The sequence below is a fragment of the Patagioenas fasciata genome, chromosome 11 (assembly GCF_037038585.1).
Source record: "Patagioenas fasciata isolate bPatFas1 chromosome 11, bPatFas1.hap1, whole genome shotgun sequence".
Classification (NCBI taxonomy): domain Eukaryota; kingdom Metazoa; phylum Chordata; class Aves; order Columbiformes; family Columbidae; genus Patagioenas; species Patagioenas fasciata.
The window spans coordinates 14,221,842-14,239,232 of record NC_092530.1 but is presented as its reverse complement, the minus strand read 5'-3'; the positions used below and the strand labels follow the sequence as shown (position 1 = coordinate 14,239,232).

At 35.4% G+C, this 17,391-nt stretch overlaps 1 protein-coding gene across 5 annotated transcripts in view; it reads left to right on the top strand.

Annotated features, from left to right (window-relative positions):
• Positions 1-17,391, top strand: part of DIAPH2 (diaphanous related formin 2) — a 210,732-nt gene that overhangs the window by 148,910 nt on the left and 44,431 nt on the right. For 4 of the 5 annotated variants that reach the window (XM_065846125.2, XM_065846124.2, XM_065846123.2 and 1 more), the window contains one exon: positions 5,909-6,004. In XM_065846125.2, the coding sequence (XP_065702197.1) occupies positions 5,909-6,004 (96 nt within the window). Of the gene's footprint in view, positions 1-5,908; positions 6,005-7,113; positions 7,842-17,391 lie in introns of those variants that run through there. The other variant, XM_071813474.1, reaches the window with a different exon arrangement.

Here is a 17,391-nt window from a genome sequence, read left to right as displayed (position 1 = left end):
ATTTCAATTACATACATTCCTGCTCACACAGACCTTGACAATTGCGATATTTTTGGAAAAAGTGTATGCATTTAAAAATTTGTTTTCAGTAACCTGCCTGTACAACAAAGCATTTTTTTTTTCTCATTCTGTTAACTTTATGTAAGCCTGAGATCAGGTCATCATAAGCAATGGGCTTAATTGGTATGTAAGCAAGGATTTGCCTTGTTTTGTAAACTGACAGGAGATGTAGATTCGCGTATCAGTCATACTGTCCTAACTTGTTCTCCTTTAATTAAAAAGTAAATAACAGTCACGAGATTGTATTCTAGTGCAAAATGCTCAGGAACGCTGCTTCCTGAAGATATTTATTATGCATGCAAAATAATTTAGCAAATGAACAAAATGCAAATATATGAGAACACAAAAACTGACTTTCCAAAAGACACTGAAAACTGACCTTTTCAAATGAATATATTGCAATTAAAATTGTGGTACTGGTTATGAATAAAAAGTCTTGTTGAAAAGTTTATACAGGACACACATTAGACTTAAAAAAGTATGTCTAAGTTCAAAGCAAAACAGGGTAGTGCAAGATGGGAATAGAAGTATAAATTAGAAACCATTTGGAGAGGCAGGCAGGTAAGGCGGCATGTCTCACCTAATCTATTGTAGCTTCAAGACCAGTTTCTGTAGTCCTGAGTTTTTCAAGAAACTTTAAAAGCCTTAGCTATTTTGTTGTTTCACTTTGCCACCAATAGTGCTACTCCAGTTCTTATACTTCATTTAAGAACAGTTGTAGGTGTTGAGGTTTTTTATATTCTCATCAAAATAGCCTCCTTTTAGTGTAAACTGAAAAATCAGTCATCATCAAAGTCCTGAAAAAAAATCTGCTACAAGATGCTTAATCGTACCTTTTTGATAGATGATAATATGCTGAAGGCTGAGGCAAGACCAAATTTCTGATTCTTTCTATCTGAATCAGAAAGTTATGTTTCTGAATCCTTTCTCTGGAATGTACTGAACATTTTGAGCTGGGAGAAACATGACTGTTTATGTAGTGCCTGGAAATACAGCTAACATTTGGAGACCATGTTAGACAACCTCTTCCAAATGTCTATTCATTTTTTATGTCCTGTAATGAGAGGTGGGGAGGGAGAAGGGAAATTAAAATATTTCATTACTTTTTCTCAAATTAATTTGAGTATAAAAGACATTAAATATTTTAAAAATTCTTGTAAAAATATCTCATAAAAAGTGAGCTTGGCTTCTTGAAGAAGGTAAGGACCTTTTTTTAGGGCAATTCAGTATGATTGTTTAGAGGAGAAACACGAACAACTTGCACAAAATTGAAATAATCAGAGCTGGCGACTACCACAGCAGGCATCCTTGCACTTGTTTCTCAAACAGAGGCAAGCCAGGAAACTAAATATGCTCATCTTTATGTAAAACCTATGAAAGAGCTCTGATTTTATGTACATCTATCATTTATGGTTCAGGTTGGTCCCTAAACAGAACAATAACGTGTTTTCTAGTGTGGTCTTTCAGGGCTCTTTTAACAGCAACAGTGACTTTAAAAACCTCATAGGCTACAACAGACTAAACACGTTTCAATTTCCAATAGGAAATTTCAGCAGCAGTTATTTTTTAAAAAATAAGACAGTAAAACCTGTTGTCCTGACTTGGCTGTATTTTTTTATTGCTACTCAGGCTAGCAAAAAATGATACTTTACCTGTACATTTTTGTCAGCTTCAATTTTCATTTTAATCATGTGAATTATAAATAGAAAAGAACGCTATTTTGCATTTAGTATCAGGAGGTATGGATGTTGGGGTCTCTTCTTGAGGATTAGATGAGATTTGTCAGGAAGTGTTATGCTAAATGTAACTTAAGGGTCGCATTTCATATGGTGCTAGCAGTGATAAAAAAGGGACAAATTTTATCTTCATTCTCATGTTGAAATGGTTCTTCTGTTTCAGAGGAACAGAGAAAATGGCTGCAGAAGCAGGTGAAAGATTACATTTGCTCTGTGAAAAATAAGATAAAGTAAACATTCTTTATCATTCTCGAGTGTTTGTTTTCTACCTTTATAACACACTCCTCATGGTTACTTTAGCAGTGTACAGATTATACTAAAATAAATTACCTAGCTATACAGAAGAATCATAGCTCTACATCTCTGTCAGATATACTCATAATACAGTGCAAGAGCAGGCTGTTTCATATAATTATTTGAAAAAGTAGAGACACTTTCATCTCTTTGCTGTGTTCCAGAGAGAGGTTAAATGTCAGCTCCATACACCTATTTGTTTTAGGTAAAAGACCTGATGTGCTTGATGAGATTTTTGTCTGTGCTAACTGCTTGAACTTTTTAATGCAAATTCTTACATAGTGAATGCAAGCAACATAAAGCACACAGAAGAGAAAAACATCTTGATATATATATTTTTTAACATTTCCTATCTTAAGTACTTGTCGAAGAGAGAGTTCTGTGTAAGGAGGGTGACAATTAAAAAACTTAGATGTACATAAAAAGCTGAAGTGAGACTCAGTGATAATAGGACTTTTCTAAAGGCACAATTGAAACTTTTAGTCCTTCACGCATTTATTTTTTTAAATCTTGGTTTTATGTTTTATGAAGGGAGGCTTAAAGATAATGTAATACTATTGCAGTCTCTCCTGCAAAAGTATTGCAGATGCAAGGGCACATTTAAATACATTTCACCTTTTTAGAAAACACTTCTTTTCTTGCCTTGTTTCTAAATATTTGCAACTCTAAAGTTAATATTGTCATTCCATCTCCATGTGCCATTTGCTAATGGATAAAACATAAAGAATGGCTTGAGTCTGGGAAAGGGGATCTATCTTTGGAAAGCTGAAGTTTAAAAATAATGTTCTGGAAATAGATTATATACTTTGTTTCTATCTGATATTTACTTCTTTGGGAAGTACTTTACATGAGAGTCAAGCTGCTAATAGATTCTATAGTTTTGAATTTGCTGTGTTATATGAAGAAGTCAAGACAGATTAGTCACACCTGATTGTACACTTTCTAATACATTTTTGTCTTGATAAATATTCTAAACAAACTATGTATTTAGAAGGACAGTTTTCCTCATACAAATAAAGTTTGGGAATGCTTTCTAGAATGTTGATTTTGATCGCAAAAGTACGTCCACTAACTGAGCCCAAGTGTTTCCCTGTTTGCTGCTGAACGGAAACAGCCCTCTCTTGGGAAGTTCTCTGCTGGGATGAGTTTTCTCTCTTGGGACTTCACAGATTTGGAGCACAGAAGGAGGTTGTCATACCTTTTTTCAGTGGCTGCTTTATGTAGTCTAAAGAAATTGCACTGCCTTAGGCATTTCTTGTTAGAATCCGTTCCCATGATTGTTGTAAAGGCTTTTCCCATTGTGATTTGTGTTCTGTGAATGCTATAATCAAGCTTGAATACCACTAGGACTGGAAATGTAGAGCCAGTCATAAGATGGAAACAGACTGCAATTTTTTTGCATGTATGCATACATGTACGGTCTCTTTAGTGCTTGGGACCAACTTGGAAAAGAAAAATGAGGAAGCAAAGTACTTGTTCCAGGTGAAACCCCTGTCCTTATGTACAATGGAAGATATCCAAAAGAGAAATAAGGATTATGTGTTTCTCAGTTTAGAAACTTTGGGTAGTTTTTGTCTTTGTTTCTGATTTGTGTCTGTAAGTTACTATAGGTCGTATTAAAAAAAAAAGGGGGGGGGGGGGGTGCAAATCAAGGAGATAACTGGTAATATGAGGAGATAGCTGGTAATATGTGAAGTACCTCAGCAAGAACTGTGGAGAAGGACTGAAATGGCTGTAGAATTCTATTTATAAATTTTAATGAAGGCTAACTGAAAATGCAGTTCTTTGTCCAGTTTCCATTTAATCATCTGACAACTTTGATTAAGATGCAGTGCTGAGATCACACCCAGCATAAATTTTATTTTGAAGAGTTAAAAATCTCATTACTCTGCTCTACAGCTTCCTTAATTCATGTGTCTTTATATTTTATATTTTTATATTCTAAAAATAGGGTGGTTTTTAGCAGTTGCAGTAATTAGCAGGTAGAATAGCATACTCAACAAAAAAGTGAAAGGCTACATAAACATTTATGAAGTATTGAAGGATTTTAGTCTTTTTTGAACAAATTCTGCCAAGTCTTATTTTTAATGAAGGTCAAATGATACTGTAATTTTTCTGTGCATAAAGTATTCTAACATATTAACTGGTTCTGTGTATTACAGTCATGTTCATTAAATGTTTCAGAGCAACTTGAGGTGTATTAGTTTGGACAAGGTATATTCACAGAATTTTGATTCAGAAAATAAATTTAATACAGTATGAACAATAAATCAATGAATAAGCATGTGTATGATAAGGACCACAAAGACAAATAATTATGTTGTGTTCTTCAGACAAGATTCTGGCCGTGTATATTTGAATGTAAATTGAGGGAAACTAATTTACTCTTTGTTTTGCAAGAGCTTAGTTTTTAAGGGGTTTAGATGGCACATAATTAAAACTGGTATTTCAGAGTCTTCTGCTGGTTATGACTCTTGCTCTGCTCCCTTTCGTCTTAAACTGGAGAGAACTTTATGTATGTGTTGCATATTATACATAATAGTTTAAATTACATTGATGTATAATTTAAATTTATCGAGTAGTTACACTGATGATCATCGTGTAGAAATTTCAAGTGGGTACTGTTTTAGGATTGTCATGCTTTTATATTGGTTCTGGATTTAGTCTAATAAATCTAAATGTAATAGAGAAGCAGGGCAGAATACGTTTTGCATTAGTGAGCTGCTTTTAAACTTGAACATTTGAGACTTTGAATGTACGTTTAACCTCCTACACTCAGTGTGAGTCAGAAGTATTTTACTGTAATCTAAATCTTTTGCATAAAGAAATTATCTTCCCACTCTGTGATGGAGAAATTTATATTACCTTGAAGTCTGAGAGATGTGAATAAAATGTCCACCTACCTGCAGATTCTAGCCTAGATTTTATTTTTGGGTTATAGCAGAGACATGTGAACAGAAGAAGAGGCATTCATCAATAGTTTTGTAACATTGCAATTCTTTGACCTCTATTTGTCATACTATTGAATGCTGCTATCAACTGTTATTAACTGAAATGCAAAGGAAGTTACAGACTTGAATATGTAAAAAGAACATAATATTTTTACCCAGATTTCCATAGTACACTATACATTCCAGCAATTTAAAGGCTACAGGTCAGCTTGGGTATGAAAAAAGCAAGAGAAAGATTTAGTAGAAGTTGAATTCAGGTTTCAAGAAATGTCATCCCACCTACTTTTCATGGCTGGATCTTCCCCTCTGTTCTTTCCTTACCTTAAGATCATCCCTGGTATACAGGGATGTGTAGCATATGGTATAAGTATCCTCATATGTCATAGAGAATTATTTTTTTCAAGGATTTAGTGCATCACAAAGAAGGGAGGCAATATATAAAGTATTTGCAATGCTACAATATTTTACTTCATGCCATTCAGTTTCATCAGATCTTCCGTATGTATTGGTTAAAACAAGAGGAGGTGACCTGTTTCTACTTCAGGAAAGTCTTAAAAGAATTTAACGGGGAAACAGCAGTCATTCACCAGGAGCTGTCTATCTGCATGCTGAAAATGTCATCAATAATGCACAAGATAACATCTCTGAGTTGAAAGAACAGTAGGATTGGCATCAATTTTGCTTAATAGAGCATCATACGTAAACTAGACAGTGATACCTAAAGCACTGACAAAATCCATTACATCGAAAGTGTATACGTCTCTTATTTGGAAGCGTTATGTAAACTTGACAACACTTTTACTTTTTTATTTTTCAAGTCTGATTTCAGTTACACTGAGATTAATATTATTTTTCTCCTATTCCCAGAAGGTGATGAGACAGGAGTGATGGATAGTCTGCTTGAGGCCTTACAGTCAGGAGCAGCGTTCAGAGATCGCAGGAAACGAACACCAAGGCCACAAGGTAAGATGCTTTCTAAAAACTTTCAGTCATAAACTAAGTGGGCAAAAGATGTTTTGCAAAGATTTACCAAAAGTTTTCACTGAAAACCTTTGAGCTACTGTTGATCATTTAGCTACTGTGAAAACAGCATAATATTTGTGATCATGGATTTTTAACTTGATAGCTCTAGCTTCAGATAACTAAGGACTCTAAGAGGTGACAAAGGTTCCTATTGTGCTTGGAATGGCATTTAAAACATTCCTGCACAAAGTATGCGTGTCTCAATCTTTAATACCATAAGTATGATTAATTTATGTTAGGTGATGCTGTGAAAAATATTAGCTTCTTACACCAAGAACAGTTTGAGCATATAGCTCATAGTCTTTTTCAAGCACGGGTCTTAGATATGTTCTGGTTTGGTTGGAAGCTGCAGTGTGTCATAGAAGTCAAATTACAGTAAAGTAGCTTCGCTTTCTTGAGGGAGACAATAGTATTGTAGTGAATTTAGTCTGATTTCCTGGTTTAGTCTGAACAATTATTTTTTCCTGAAAATTTGGTTTCGAGAAAATTTGAGAGAAGACAAAGCCAGCTGTGGTGTTTCCTCTAAACTCTTCTCTCTTTATCATAAACCAGTTGCATACACTTTGTGAACATAATTTACTCTGCATTTAACTTTCATCAAAGCTCATGGTAGAATGCTGTATTTTGCAATTTTTCTTTTAAAACATGTCTTACAGTAAAAAATAGTCTTAAAAATTTACAGTTGAAAGAGTATAGTTATTTTGCATAAAACCAGAAACTTGTGTTGTTTATATACTGTTAAAGGTTTGGCCGAATTGAGTCATTTTATAAAAAAAGCAATGTATATCTACCTGATCCTCAATGACCTAGGCTTAGATTCATGTTGGCCGATTATTTTTTTTTATAGAAACAGAAAAGTAAAGGCAAATTCTCCTATCCTCTTTCATCTGGCTAGCAAAGATGGTATATAATTATTTTTAATTTGCCATATGCCTGATCTTATGGAAATATAAAAATAAGTTACATTAATTTGTTCATACTAAGAAATGAATTCTGCTACAGTTCCAGTATAATTCTTAATTCAGAGCTTGTTTCTGCTCTCTGATCAGAACTGAAAGAACTCCTCGATCAAAATGTTTTTTCCATATCTTGAGAAATGTCAATGTGAGGGATGGTCTCTTTGTGTTGTGGCTTGAGGAGAGATTTGTCGTTCAGTGGTGGCAAAGAAAAGCTTCCCAGGGACCAGAGAAGATTGTGCACAATCTGCTGCAAGCCAAAGTGACTGAACCCAGGTCCAAAACCCAGTGACTCCCCTGCAACAACAGGGGCAAAGCTAATTCACAATCCCTTTTGTTTCTTTTCTGTTTCAGACACTCACTTTCTTTGTGTTTGAAATGTTGTTGTGTCAGTTGTTATTCTAGTGGGGTCTGGCTGTTACGTTTGAGGAGCTTGACTAAGTGGAACTTACTGTGAGAAAAGGTCTAGATGATCCATTTCCAAGCTCTGGGCAACTCAAAATTTTCTCAGAAATAACTATTATGTAGTTTCAGAGAATAGCTGAAAATTTTGACAGGAGGCAATAAATAATAGTCCCAGTCAAGTATCTGGTATAAACTATGTAAATTTAGGAACATATAATACATGACATACAGACAGTAACTTGTCTGCTAACCAGAAGATGCTTAAAAATATGGCTCTGACATCTCTAAGCAGTGAACTATAGCATTAAAAAGCAGGGATCATGTTTACAAACTTCCATATCTCTCCTTAAAAAAAAGAAGAGATAACGACAGGTTTCTCATTGGTACCATCAACAGACTGAGTGTTCCAGAGAGTTTCATCCGGTGAGATTTTTGTGAAGAAGAAAAAGTAAATATAAGTATGGGGAGAAGAGGCTGGGGCGTTAACTGGGCTAGCCAGGTCATTTGCTTGTGATTGGCAAGCATACAGCAAATGGTATAGCATGGTCTCTATGTGGTGCCCAGTGTAGGTGTTTTCTGTACATTATTAGTAGCTTGCTGCACTCTCTGTAATCAGCACATATTCTTAAGATGTAGTTGCTGCCATTTTGAAAGTTAGACTTGTAGAGCAAAGTTTTGAGCTTGAACTTGTCTTGGTAGTTGTCATGGCCTGAGAAGAAAAATAGATGTTTTCTGCCTGTTTGGACACAGATTTCACTTTTTTGTGTCATACATGGCTTTCTCACTCCCAGTATCAGTAGTTAAAATCTAGTGAGGAGAAAAAACAACTTCTGCTTGCTTAGTTTTTGCAGTTTTATTAGTTACATGTTGTGTGTTTATTACTTGGTAGCCCCTACAAAAAGCATAAAACCAAAGCAAACTATAAAAACTGCAAACAAGAAAACACCCCCCAAAAACATTCAACAATACAGTAAGTTCACTTATGTTGATTTTCATGTAAGCTCTAGATAAGTCTTGTTGCAAACTTGCTTGTTCTGTTTGCATCTACTCAGGGTGAAAATGAAAACTGTAGAAGGTTACAACCTTCTCAATGGTTACAACCAGTAGACCATAAAAATTTGGCTTTTGTTGTATTTTCTTCCAGTGGTTTCACAGAGTAAATTTAACTTAGATGAGCAAACTGTAGCTTTATTGCTAGTGGCATTCTTGATCAGTTTGACTTAAAAGTAAAAATGAACAAACACAACAAAAAACAGCTTTCCAAAAGAAAACCCTCTGCACTGTCATGGTTTACTGCTACCTTTAGGTGAGTAGGTTGGATGTAGGGGGTGATGGTGTCAGTTGGATAATGGATCTCCAGTTACTACAGGCCTACAGCTCCCCTAGAAGAGTGTCATTCTACCAAAGATATCTGTTTAATTAGCCTTTTTTACTAATGTCACTGGTGTACCTTGTAGCATATATTTGTGCTCACATGGGCATGTCTTTAAAATATTGCAAAGAATAAGGGTCAGACTGAGTGGGTAAGAGATGGAGATAGTAAAGGAATGGGGCTCTGTCTATAATGGCAGCCTTGTGCAGGGGGAGCTACTCCATATCGCAGTTTTCCTACTGGGCAAAAACATTTTGGTGAAATGTACGGACAGGTTTAGAAAAGTAAAACTCATTTAAAATATGTTTAACTGCATTGTTCTTGTTTGTTTACTAAGCCTGTAAATGAAATGCTACAGTTTAATGGGTTGCACTGTAACTATGGGCTTTTCTAGTAAAAATCCTTTTGTTATCAAGTCACAGAAGTAATAATAAAAAATTCCTGTCCTCCTCCTCCTCCAGTTTTTCATTTCATTGTACTCGTATGTGTTCTTTGTTATGTAGGCTTTTCAATGTGAAAGAAAGTTTCTGCGTGGTTTCTCTCTCCTAAGATTATTTCTGTATTTTTATTGTTTCTAGCTACTGGATTTTAAGTGTAGAGAAGCTGTAAAATAATAATTACAAATCAGTGTCCAGAAATGTTACTTCCTCTTCCAAAAATATACTTGCTTTTTGCAAGTTTGCTAATATTGGAATGAGAGTATAATAGAGAACAGTATTAGCTGACATTCATCACAGGATACATGTTTAAAATGAGTGTCCAGCACTACTATTACACCAATTATTCCTGACCTTTTTTCTGGCCTTGGGGTATGATATTATTAAAGAAGACTGATTCAGGAATATTTTTTCTCTAATATTAGTTTAAGCAAATTTCTGCACAGAGCTAACGATTCTGTTAGGGTTCTTTCTGTTAAGCTGCTAAATTTTTTACTGTGGAATTTAAGTTTAATTTTTTCAGAAGTGTTAATAACTAATGCCCTCTCCTATATATCGAAACTATTGCAGCAGTGATAATATGTGCTAATTAGTTCTTGTAGTCTTTCACTACTGTGAAAGCATAGCTAGAAGGAACATGCATGCAGGTTCTTTCTGCTTTAGGTTTCAGTGTACAGTACATTTATCAAGTATTTCATGTGGTCTGTTAGTACACAGGTTTAGGATTATTTTTCAATCCACAAATCCAAATCTAATCAGCTGAGTGCGATGTATAGTACGCACAATTTAGGAACTTCTGAATTTGATGTTATTGAGAATTGCTACGCTGTCATTACTATCTCCATATTAGCAGAACACCTGGAGAGTGAAGGAGAAAGAATGAACCTCTTGTGTTCACTTTCCACGTCTTACCTGAATCTTTTGTGGAACGCATCCGAAGCACTGACACCACTTGTTTAACTCTTAGAAGACAAAAAAAAGATCTGAGACAATGAAATGTTACTACTTTTTAATGATTGTTGGTAATTTTTCAGATGGTGTCCAGATGCTTCCTTTAAAATATGCTTTCTAAAAAAATAAATAAAAGTAGGAGCATACTTTACATTCAAGTTCATCAGAATTCTAATAACATCTGGGTAGGAACAACCCCAAGTTCCAGTATAAGTTGGGGAATGACCTATTAGAGAGCAGCGTAGCGGAAAAGGACCTGGGGGTCCTGGGGGCAGCAGGATGACCATGAGCCAGCACTGTGGGCCCTTGTGGCCAGCAAGGCCAATGGTACCTGGGGTGGGTTAGAAGGGGGCTGGTTAGTAGGTCGAGAGAGATTCTCCCGCCTCTCTACTCCGCCCTAGTGAGACCACACCTGGAATATTGTGTCCAGTTCTGGGCTCCTTAGTTCAAGAAGGACAGGGAATTGCTGGAGAGAGTCCAGCGCAGGGCAATGAAGATGATGGAGTGCAGCATCTCCCTTATGAGGAAAGGCTGAGGGAGCTGGGACTCTTTAGTTTGGGGGAAACTGAGGGGTGACCTCATTAATGTTTACAAATATATAAAGGGTGAGTGTCAGGAGGATGGAGCCAGGCTCTTCTCGGTGACAACCAGCAGTAGGACAAGGGGTAATGGGTTCAAACTGGAACACAAGAGGTTGCACTTAAATTTGAGAAGAAACTTCTTCTCAGTGAGGGTGACAAGACACTGGAACAGGCTGCCCAGGGAGGTTGTGGAGTCTCCTTCTCTGCCGACATTCAAACCCACCTGGACACCTTCCTGTGTAACCTCATCTGGGTGTTCCTGCTCCAGCAGGGGGATTGGACTGGATGAGCTTTTGAGGTCCCTTCCAATCCCTGACATTCTGGGATTCTGTGAAAAAGGTTATAGTGTTAGGAATTTTGTGTCTTCTGCTTAAAGACATAGCTATGCTTAGAGAGAGACTTCTATATTTACCTTTGCGTTGATAATGTTAAATAAATTATTGGGAGTTAGGTTTCTGGGTGCTATATCTGTGTTGACCTAAAACACGTTCAAATAAAAATCTTCCGAGTATATCCGCCTCGCTGAAGGCATTGTGAATAATCTTGTATGTTGCAATTTTGTAAATAAATTGATTTTTTTTTTTACATGCTTACATCTGTTTGTGAGTTGATGAGAAGATTTACTAGTGTTAAAATCCAAAAATGTGATAGGTGCACTTTTAACAGATCATTATTTGTGCTCAACTGAAATGGGGTTTGAGTAGCCTTGATTGCTGTTATTCAGTTGAGCCGTCTGTTATTGTCTTTATCATTAAGTATCTGTTAGGAAGTTAGAAATATCCATAATGGTCTATAAAAATGCTACTCTGAAGTTCAAAAAAAAGGGCGTGCATTTTAAACATATTGGGGCCATTTTTAAACACCCCATAGTAAAGAAGTATTATTGTTATGTTCAGGTAGCATCTCTTAATTTGTTGTTATCTTACTTTGAGAAGCTGAGTGTTTAAAAGCATGATTTGCTTTCTCAGTTATATAATGGAGGGTTTTTTTGCTTACAGTCAGGAATCGTGGACTAATGAGACTTGCACTTATTATCTAAGTGCTTCAGAATTATCAGAACCATAATAGCAAGCTAAACAAGCATTGCCAAAGAGAAATGTAGTGGTTTTGCCATCATGACATTACTGTGAGATTTAGGTTTACTTTTATTGCTAAATATAAATACGAGTTGTATAGGGAAAAATCTATTTATAGTATCATTCAAATCAAGTTTTAGCAAATTACTTTAGTGCAGAGAGCTCCATAAACTTAGGTATTTGTGGTGTAATCTCTTCTTATTGTGTATGCATTTTGGCCAATGATTTTTGTAATTAAAGGACTAATATTAGATAATATGTTATTCTGGTGGCTTAACATGAAAGCAACAGCTGTAGTATGTGGAGGTTTTACTTGGCATTTCAGAGGAATTCTACTTACAAGCAGGGTGAAGAAGTGGTAAAAAAGGGAGGGGAAAAATGAACTAAAGCAGACTTTAACCTCCAGCCTGCTTCGACTGGCTTCTCAACACCCTTCAGCTTGATGGGCCAAGCAGACCCTGCAAATGCCTTGTGATCAATAGTTGTATAGGCACAAAGACAAAAATTCAAGAATTGTATATATTTGAGTAACTGTTTTCACCTGTGTTATTGGTTTAATTATCCTTCTCTAGAGCAAGAGTTGAAATTGGTTCTTTTTTCAGGTTGATCTTGGTTTCCATGAGGTTGTCTACATTTACATTAATGTTTCATAAACTAGAAAGATGTAGAGAAGTGATATTGTAAACTCTAAGCTTTGCATATATTGCTGCTTTGTCTAATTGTGAGCTGTAACTTCTTTTTTTTTTTTTTTAAATAAATGAAAATATGCCATGAAATGTCAATATTATATACACACTAAAAAATGTCCTTCAGAAAACTGGTGCTATATAGTTGTTACTAATTGCATCTGAGTTTGTCATTCATCTAAAGCATTGAATTACACAAGGCTAAGGAAAGTTATGTTGCTTTTATTATTGTAAGTGCTTCAAAATGCATTTCAGTGTAGTATGAAAATTTTTCTTTGTAAGTTCTTCTGGAAAAGTGTTATGTAAAATTTTACATTGCAAGTATGAGAACATTTTTCGATTTTTAGTATTTTAAAAAATTAACACCGGTGTTACTTATCAAATTGAACTAAAATCCCAAAATGCAAAGTTTTAATTTTTTTGTGGCTTAAGACGTAGTAGAGTGCCAACTTTTGAAGTAAAACCACATTGCCCATTAATGGTGATGAGAATTACATGGGAGGACTGAGGATTATTCTGCAGGTTCCTGACATTGCTAAGTTTTATCATATAACCATATTAACCATATAACATCTGAGCTTATGCTAGCCAGCTGCAGGACTGTGCCAGTTACTTCAGACATTGAAACTGTTCTATTTTTTCTTTAAAGTTGTTTTGGCTGTTTCATCGTAGGACTCTGTGGGTACCTAGAACAGCTAAAGAGTTCATACAGAGCCTGTATGCATTTCTTTTTCGGGGAGTTGACTTTGCACAGTTGCTTCTGAAGCTCTTAAAAGCCTTTAGCATTCCAAAGCCTTTTTGAATGTCTTATGTTGTGAAATAGGTTTTTTGAGAACTAAACCAAAGCTTTTCTGAGAACCAGGGAGTTCATAGTAACCAGTCTCTCAAAAAGTGTAATCTAGGAGGAGACTGCCAAGTCCATGTGGTAGGATTTTGTACGAGTTTGAAGTCATCTACAGTTTTGTATTATTATTATTATTATTATTATTTATTAACAACACTGAATCTGCAAACTGTTTTAATGAGGTATGTCTTACTAGATGTTAAGTCCTACATTTCTAGAGATGGAGAGCTGAGTTTTGGCTACATCTGTATGAGGTAACTGAAGTTAGAGTGACTAATTTTAAACACAGAGGAAGGAAATTCATGCATTCATTTACCAGCTACATGAGCAGCAATGAATGAAATGCAAGGCTAACTTAATTTGCATGTGGTCATTTGAATTTTCTTTGTCAGCGCTGATGCTGTTATCATGCAATTATTATGAAACACTTCTATTTGAGAAATTTTGTGCTGCAATACTGTTTACTTAAGTAGTGTGCATTGGCTTTAATATTTTAATATATATACATAATGAATGCAAAGGAAGGGAAAGGAATGAAAATCAGTGTTGCAGTGTGTGACTTGGTAGCAGATTAACTGACATTAGGTTAAAATTGTTATTTTATAGACAGGGATGCTTTCTGTTCCATCCTAATCTAACGCAGCTATGTTGGCTTCTGAGTGACCTGCAGCATAGCAAAGACAAGTTCATTTTTCTGCAAAAGACTCAATAGGCATTGTACATGTATCAAGAAAATAAGTTTCAGGTGTATTAATCAATCCCTTATAAACACTTGTTAATCAATATTTAATCTGTTCACTGACTTGTGTAATTTTCATTTAGCTTAATTTTTACAGAAGATTGTTTCTAGACAAACATTAATAGTTTCTGATGGAAAAATGCTTTAAGACATACTATACTGGTCAAGTTTCCATGTTGCCACTAAGATTTTCATGCCAAAGAGCAATTTTAAATATATTTTAGCATACTGTAAAGAATGATTAAACTGGGGAGTAGTATTGCAAATACAAGATCAAAAAAACAGAAGTCAATGATAGATAACAAAAAATATCATTGAAGAGAAAAATTGCCTGTGAAAAAATAGAACAGTTTAGCTGAGGAAGCAAACAAGTCTTAGAGTTACAGATGAGACTTTAAATAATCTGTTATTTTCTTTTCTATGCTTAAAATCTGCTGTTATTGTTAATTGGAGGCATGCTACCAAAAAAAACCCCACACTTTGATCTTTGTAGCTTATTACATGTGGAAAATCTTACCAATTTAGGGGTATAGATTTTATAATATCAGCTCATCCTTAATTCCACTACTTTTATGCTTCTAGGAATTTAGGCAAAGATAATTTTACGAAGGTATTTGGTGCACTGGCAACGTGTTGCCAGGTTTTATACTATGATTTTTTTTGCATCTCTCTCCAAGGCATCTTTGGCCATTCATTCATAATATATTTGGCTTAAAAGGCTATAGGTCTGACTTTGCATGGGAATGCACCTTTTCATATTAAATTTCGTGGTGTTGTACTGCAGACCAGTTTTAATTTCAGGGAGCGTATTGGGACCTGGTCATTCAACATTTTTAACACAACTTCATGCCAGTATCTCCATTACGTTTTTGAAACTGTAGCACAGGTGGTTCCTCTAATTATTGTGCATTATTGCCTCAACATTATGTGGGTGAGCTGTTACCTTTGTAATATATGTAGTTCCAAAATTGCCCTCACATCCTAAAAACTGTTAGTGCTAGTTAATTGTAATATATTTGTACTGCTAGATTGTTTCCGTTTTAGTACTCTTATTTTTTAGAGGGTGCTACAATTAGAATAAAGTTATTTTTTATGATGAATAAAACAGATGTGAGATATTGATGGTGTAGGTTAATAATTATAATAGTGATATAGTTTGAGTAACTCTAATTCCAAATCCTAGAGTAATCTATATACTGTAAAAACAAGACACCAAACTTGAAAGAGTTAGTTTTGTTTAGTCCTCTTCAAAAACACTGCAGAAGATAACCTTTGATATTTGTTGTGTTTGTCTCAATAGATCTCTGCATATTACACTCCTGATTACTTTTTCTGAGGAAAAAGTGATATAGACTATAAAATTTTGTAATAGTATTATAATTAGTATCTGTCAGTTTGTGCATTAGCTAATCCTCTTTTACCCTCTCATGGAAGTATATGACATCATAATATTTTTATTTTAACAACATGTATGTACTGTGCAGTCTCTTCCAGATGGATGTCTAAAAATAAACAAGATACTGGAGTTATTCAAGTTTGATCTATATTATTTTTACTTCTCATTTTCTCTGCGATTTCTATATCTTTTTTCTTCCATTTTCTGTTCATGCACTGAGTATTCTTTCTGTTGTTGAATAGGATTCTATTTAAATAATTATAAGTCAGGTATATATGTGTCTGTAACTCCATGAATAGATTACTGGAATGGAATGTCTGCTTTTCTGCATTTTTCCCCACAAATGTAAGTTACAAAGAAAAATAGGCAAATTACACTGAAAGAGAAAATGTTCAGTTACTGTGTGGACTTGATTTTTTCATTTTGAAGTGAACAGATTTCTAAAACGATAGGGAAAAAACATCGCTTATTGACAGCAGGAGCTTACCTTCTGTAAGTGTTTACGGTGAGGTTTTTTTGGAGACCTTGGAACTATGGTGATATTATTGGTGGCTTATGAGACAATGCCCAAGGTAAAACTTCACAAAACCACTTATCAGGGGATGCGTAAAGGCTCTTGGGCTGAAGGGTTCCATAGGTCAGGCTATAGAAGCTGTCAGTCAGACTGAGCAGACAAGAGAATGTGTTTGGGTTTTTTTCCCTGAATAAAAGGGGGAGAGAGAAATAATCCACCTTTAAGGGGGTGCAGCTTTTTCCTTCCATAATCAAGCTGCATTGTCAAATTATGCTTCAAGCTCTGCAAGAATGAGAGATAAAAGTAATTAGATGAAAGACACAGAAAGTCCTTGTGATTTCATAGAGCATAGTTTGAGTTTGAATGAGGTTGATTTGAGAAAAAGCTAAATTTCGCCATTACTGGGGGCCGATTAAAATCTAGCAAGGTGTTGACTCAATTATTTAGAAATGCACTAATTATTTCCTTACCTTTTTTTTTTTTTTTTTTAAATACCTGGTGATTCACTCCTGAAAAAAATCTTTTATCACTCTTGTCAGACATTCCGAAGATGCTTCATAGTTTCTTCACGTGTAAACACTGCTCATTACAAGGTGGATTTGACAAAAGCATATTTTATTTTAAAATCATCTTTACTAGAGTGAAAAACCTTAAAAGGAGATTTACTTAGAAGTTACATTTCTTTTCTTAATGGACAACCACTTTGAAGGAAGGTAGATTTATTTTTATGGAGTCTTTTGAGTATTTATTTTCTGTTGACATAATATAGTCTATTACTATGGAATATGCATTTCAGAAAAAGATGATATCTCTTCACTGAAGGCAATCATGATTTTCTTTTAAAGCAGTAGCAACATATCATCTAAGTGAACAGAGTTTGAATCTATTTCAGTGTTGTGCTTTGACATCTTAAGAAAATATTTTAAAACGTACTTTTAAAAAATTGAGAAGTTTTATCTGGGCCCTGCAATTTAAGAAGGACGTGAAGGTCCTTGAAGGCATCCAGAGGAGGGCAACAAAGCTGGTGACAGGGCTGGAAGGAATGTCCTTCGAGAAGCAGCTGGGGATTTTGGGCTTGTCTGGTTTGGAGAAGGGGAACCCAAGGGGCGACGTCATGGCTCCCTTCAGCTTCCTGAGGGGGGGATGTGCAGAGGCGGGTGCTAGAGCTCCTCTCCCCAGGATCCAGTGATGGAATAGTTGGGAATGGCTCAAAGCTGTGCCAGGGGAAGCTTAAACTGGGCATTAGGAAGCATTTCATTACCGCGAGGGTGGTCAAATACTGGAACAGGCTTTCTAGAGATGTGGTCGATGCCCCAGCATTTGAGGCATTTGGACAATGCCCTTTAATAATGTGCTTGAATTTGGACAGC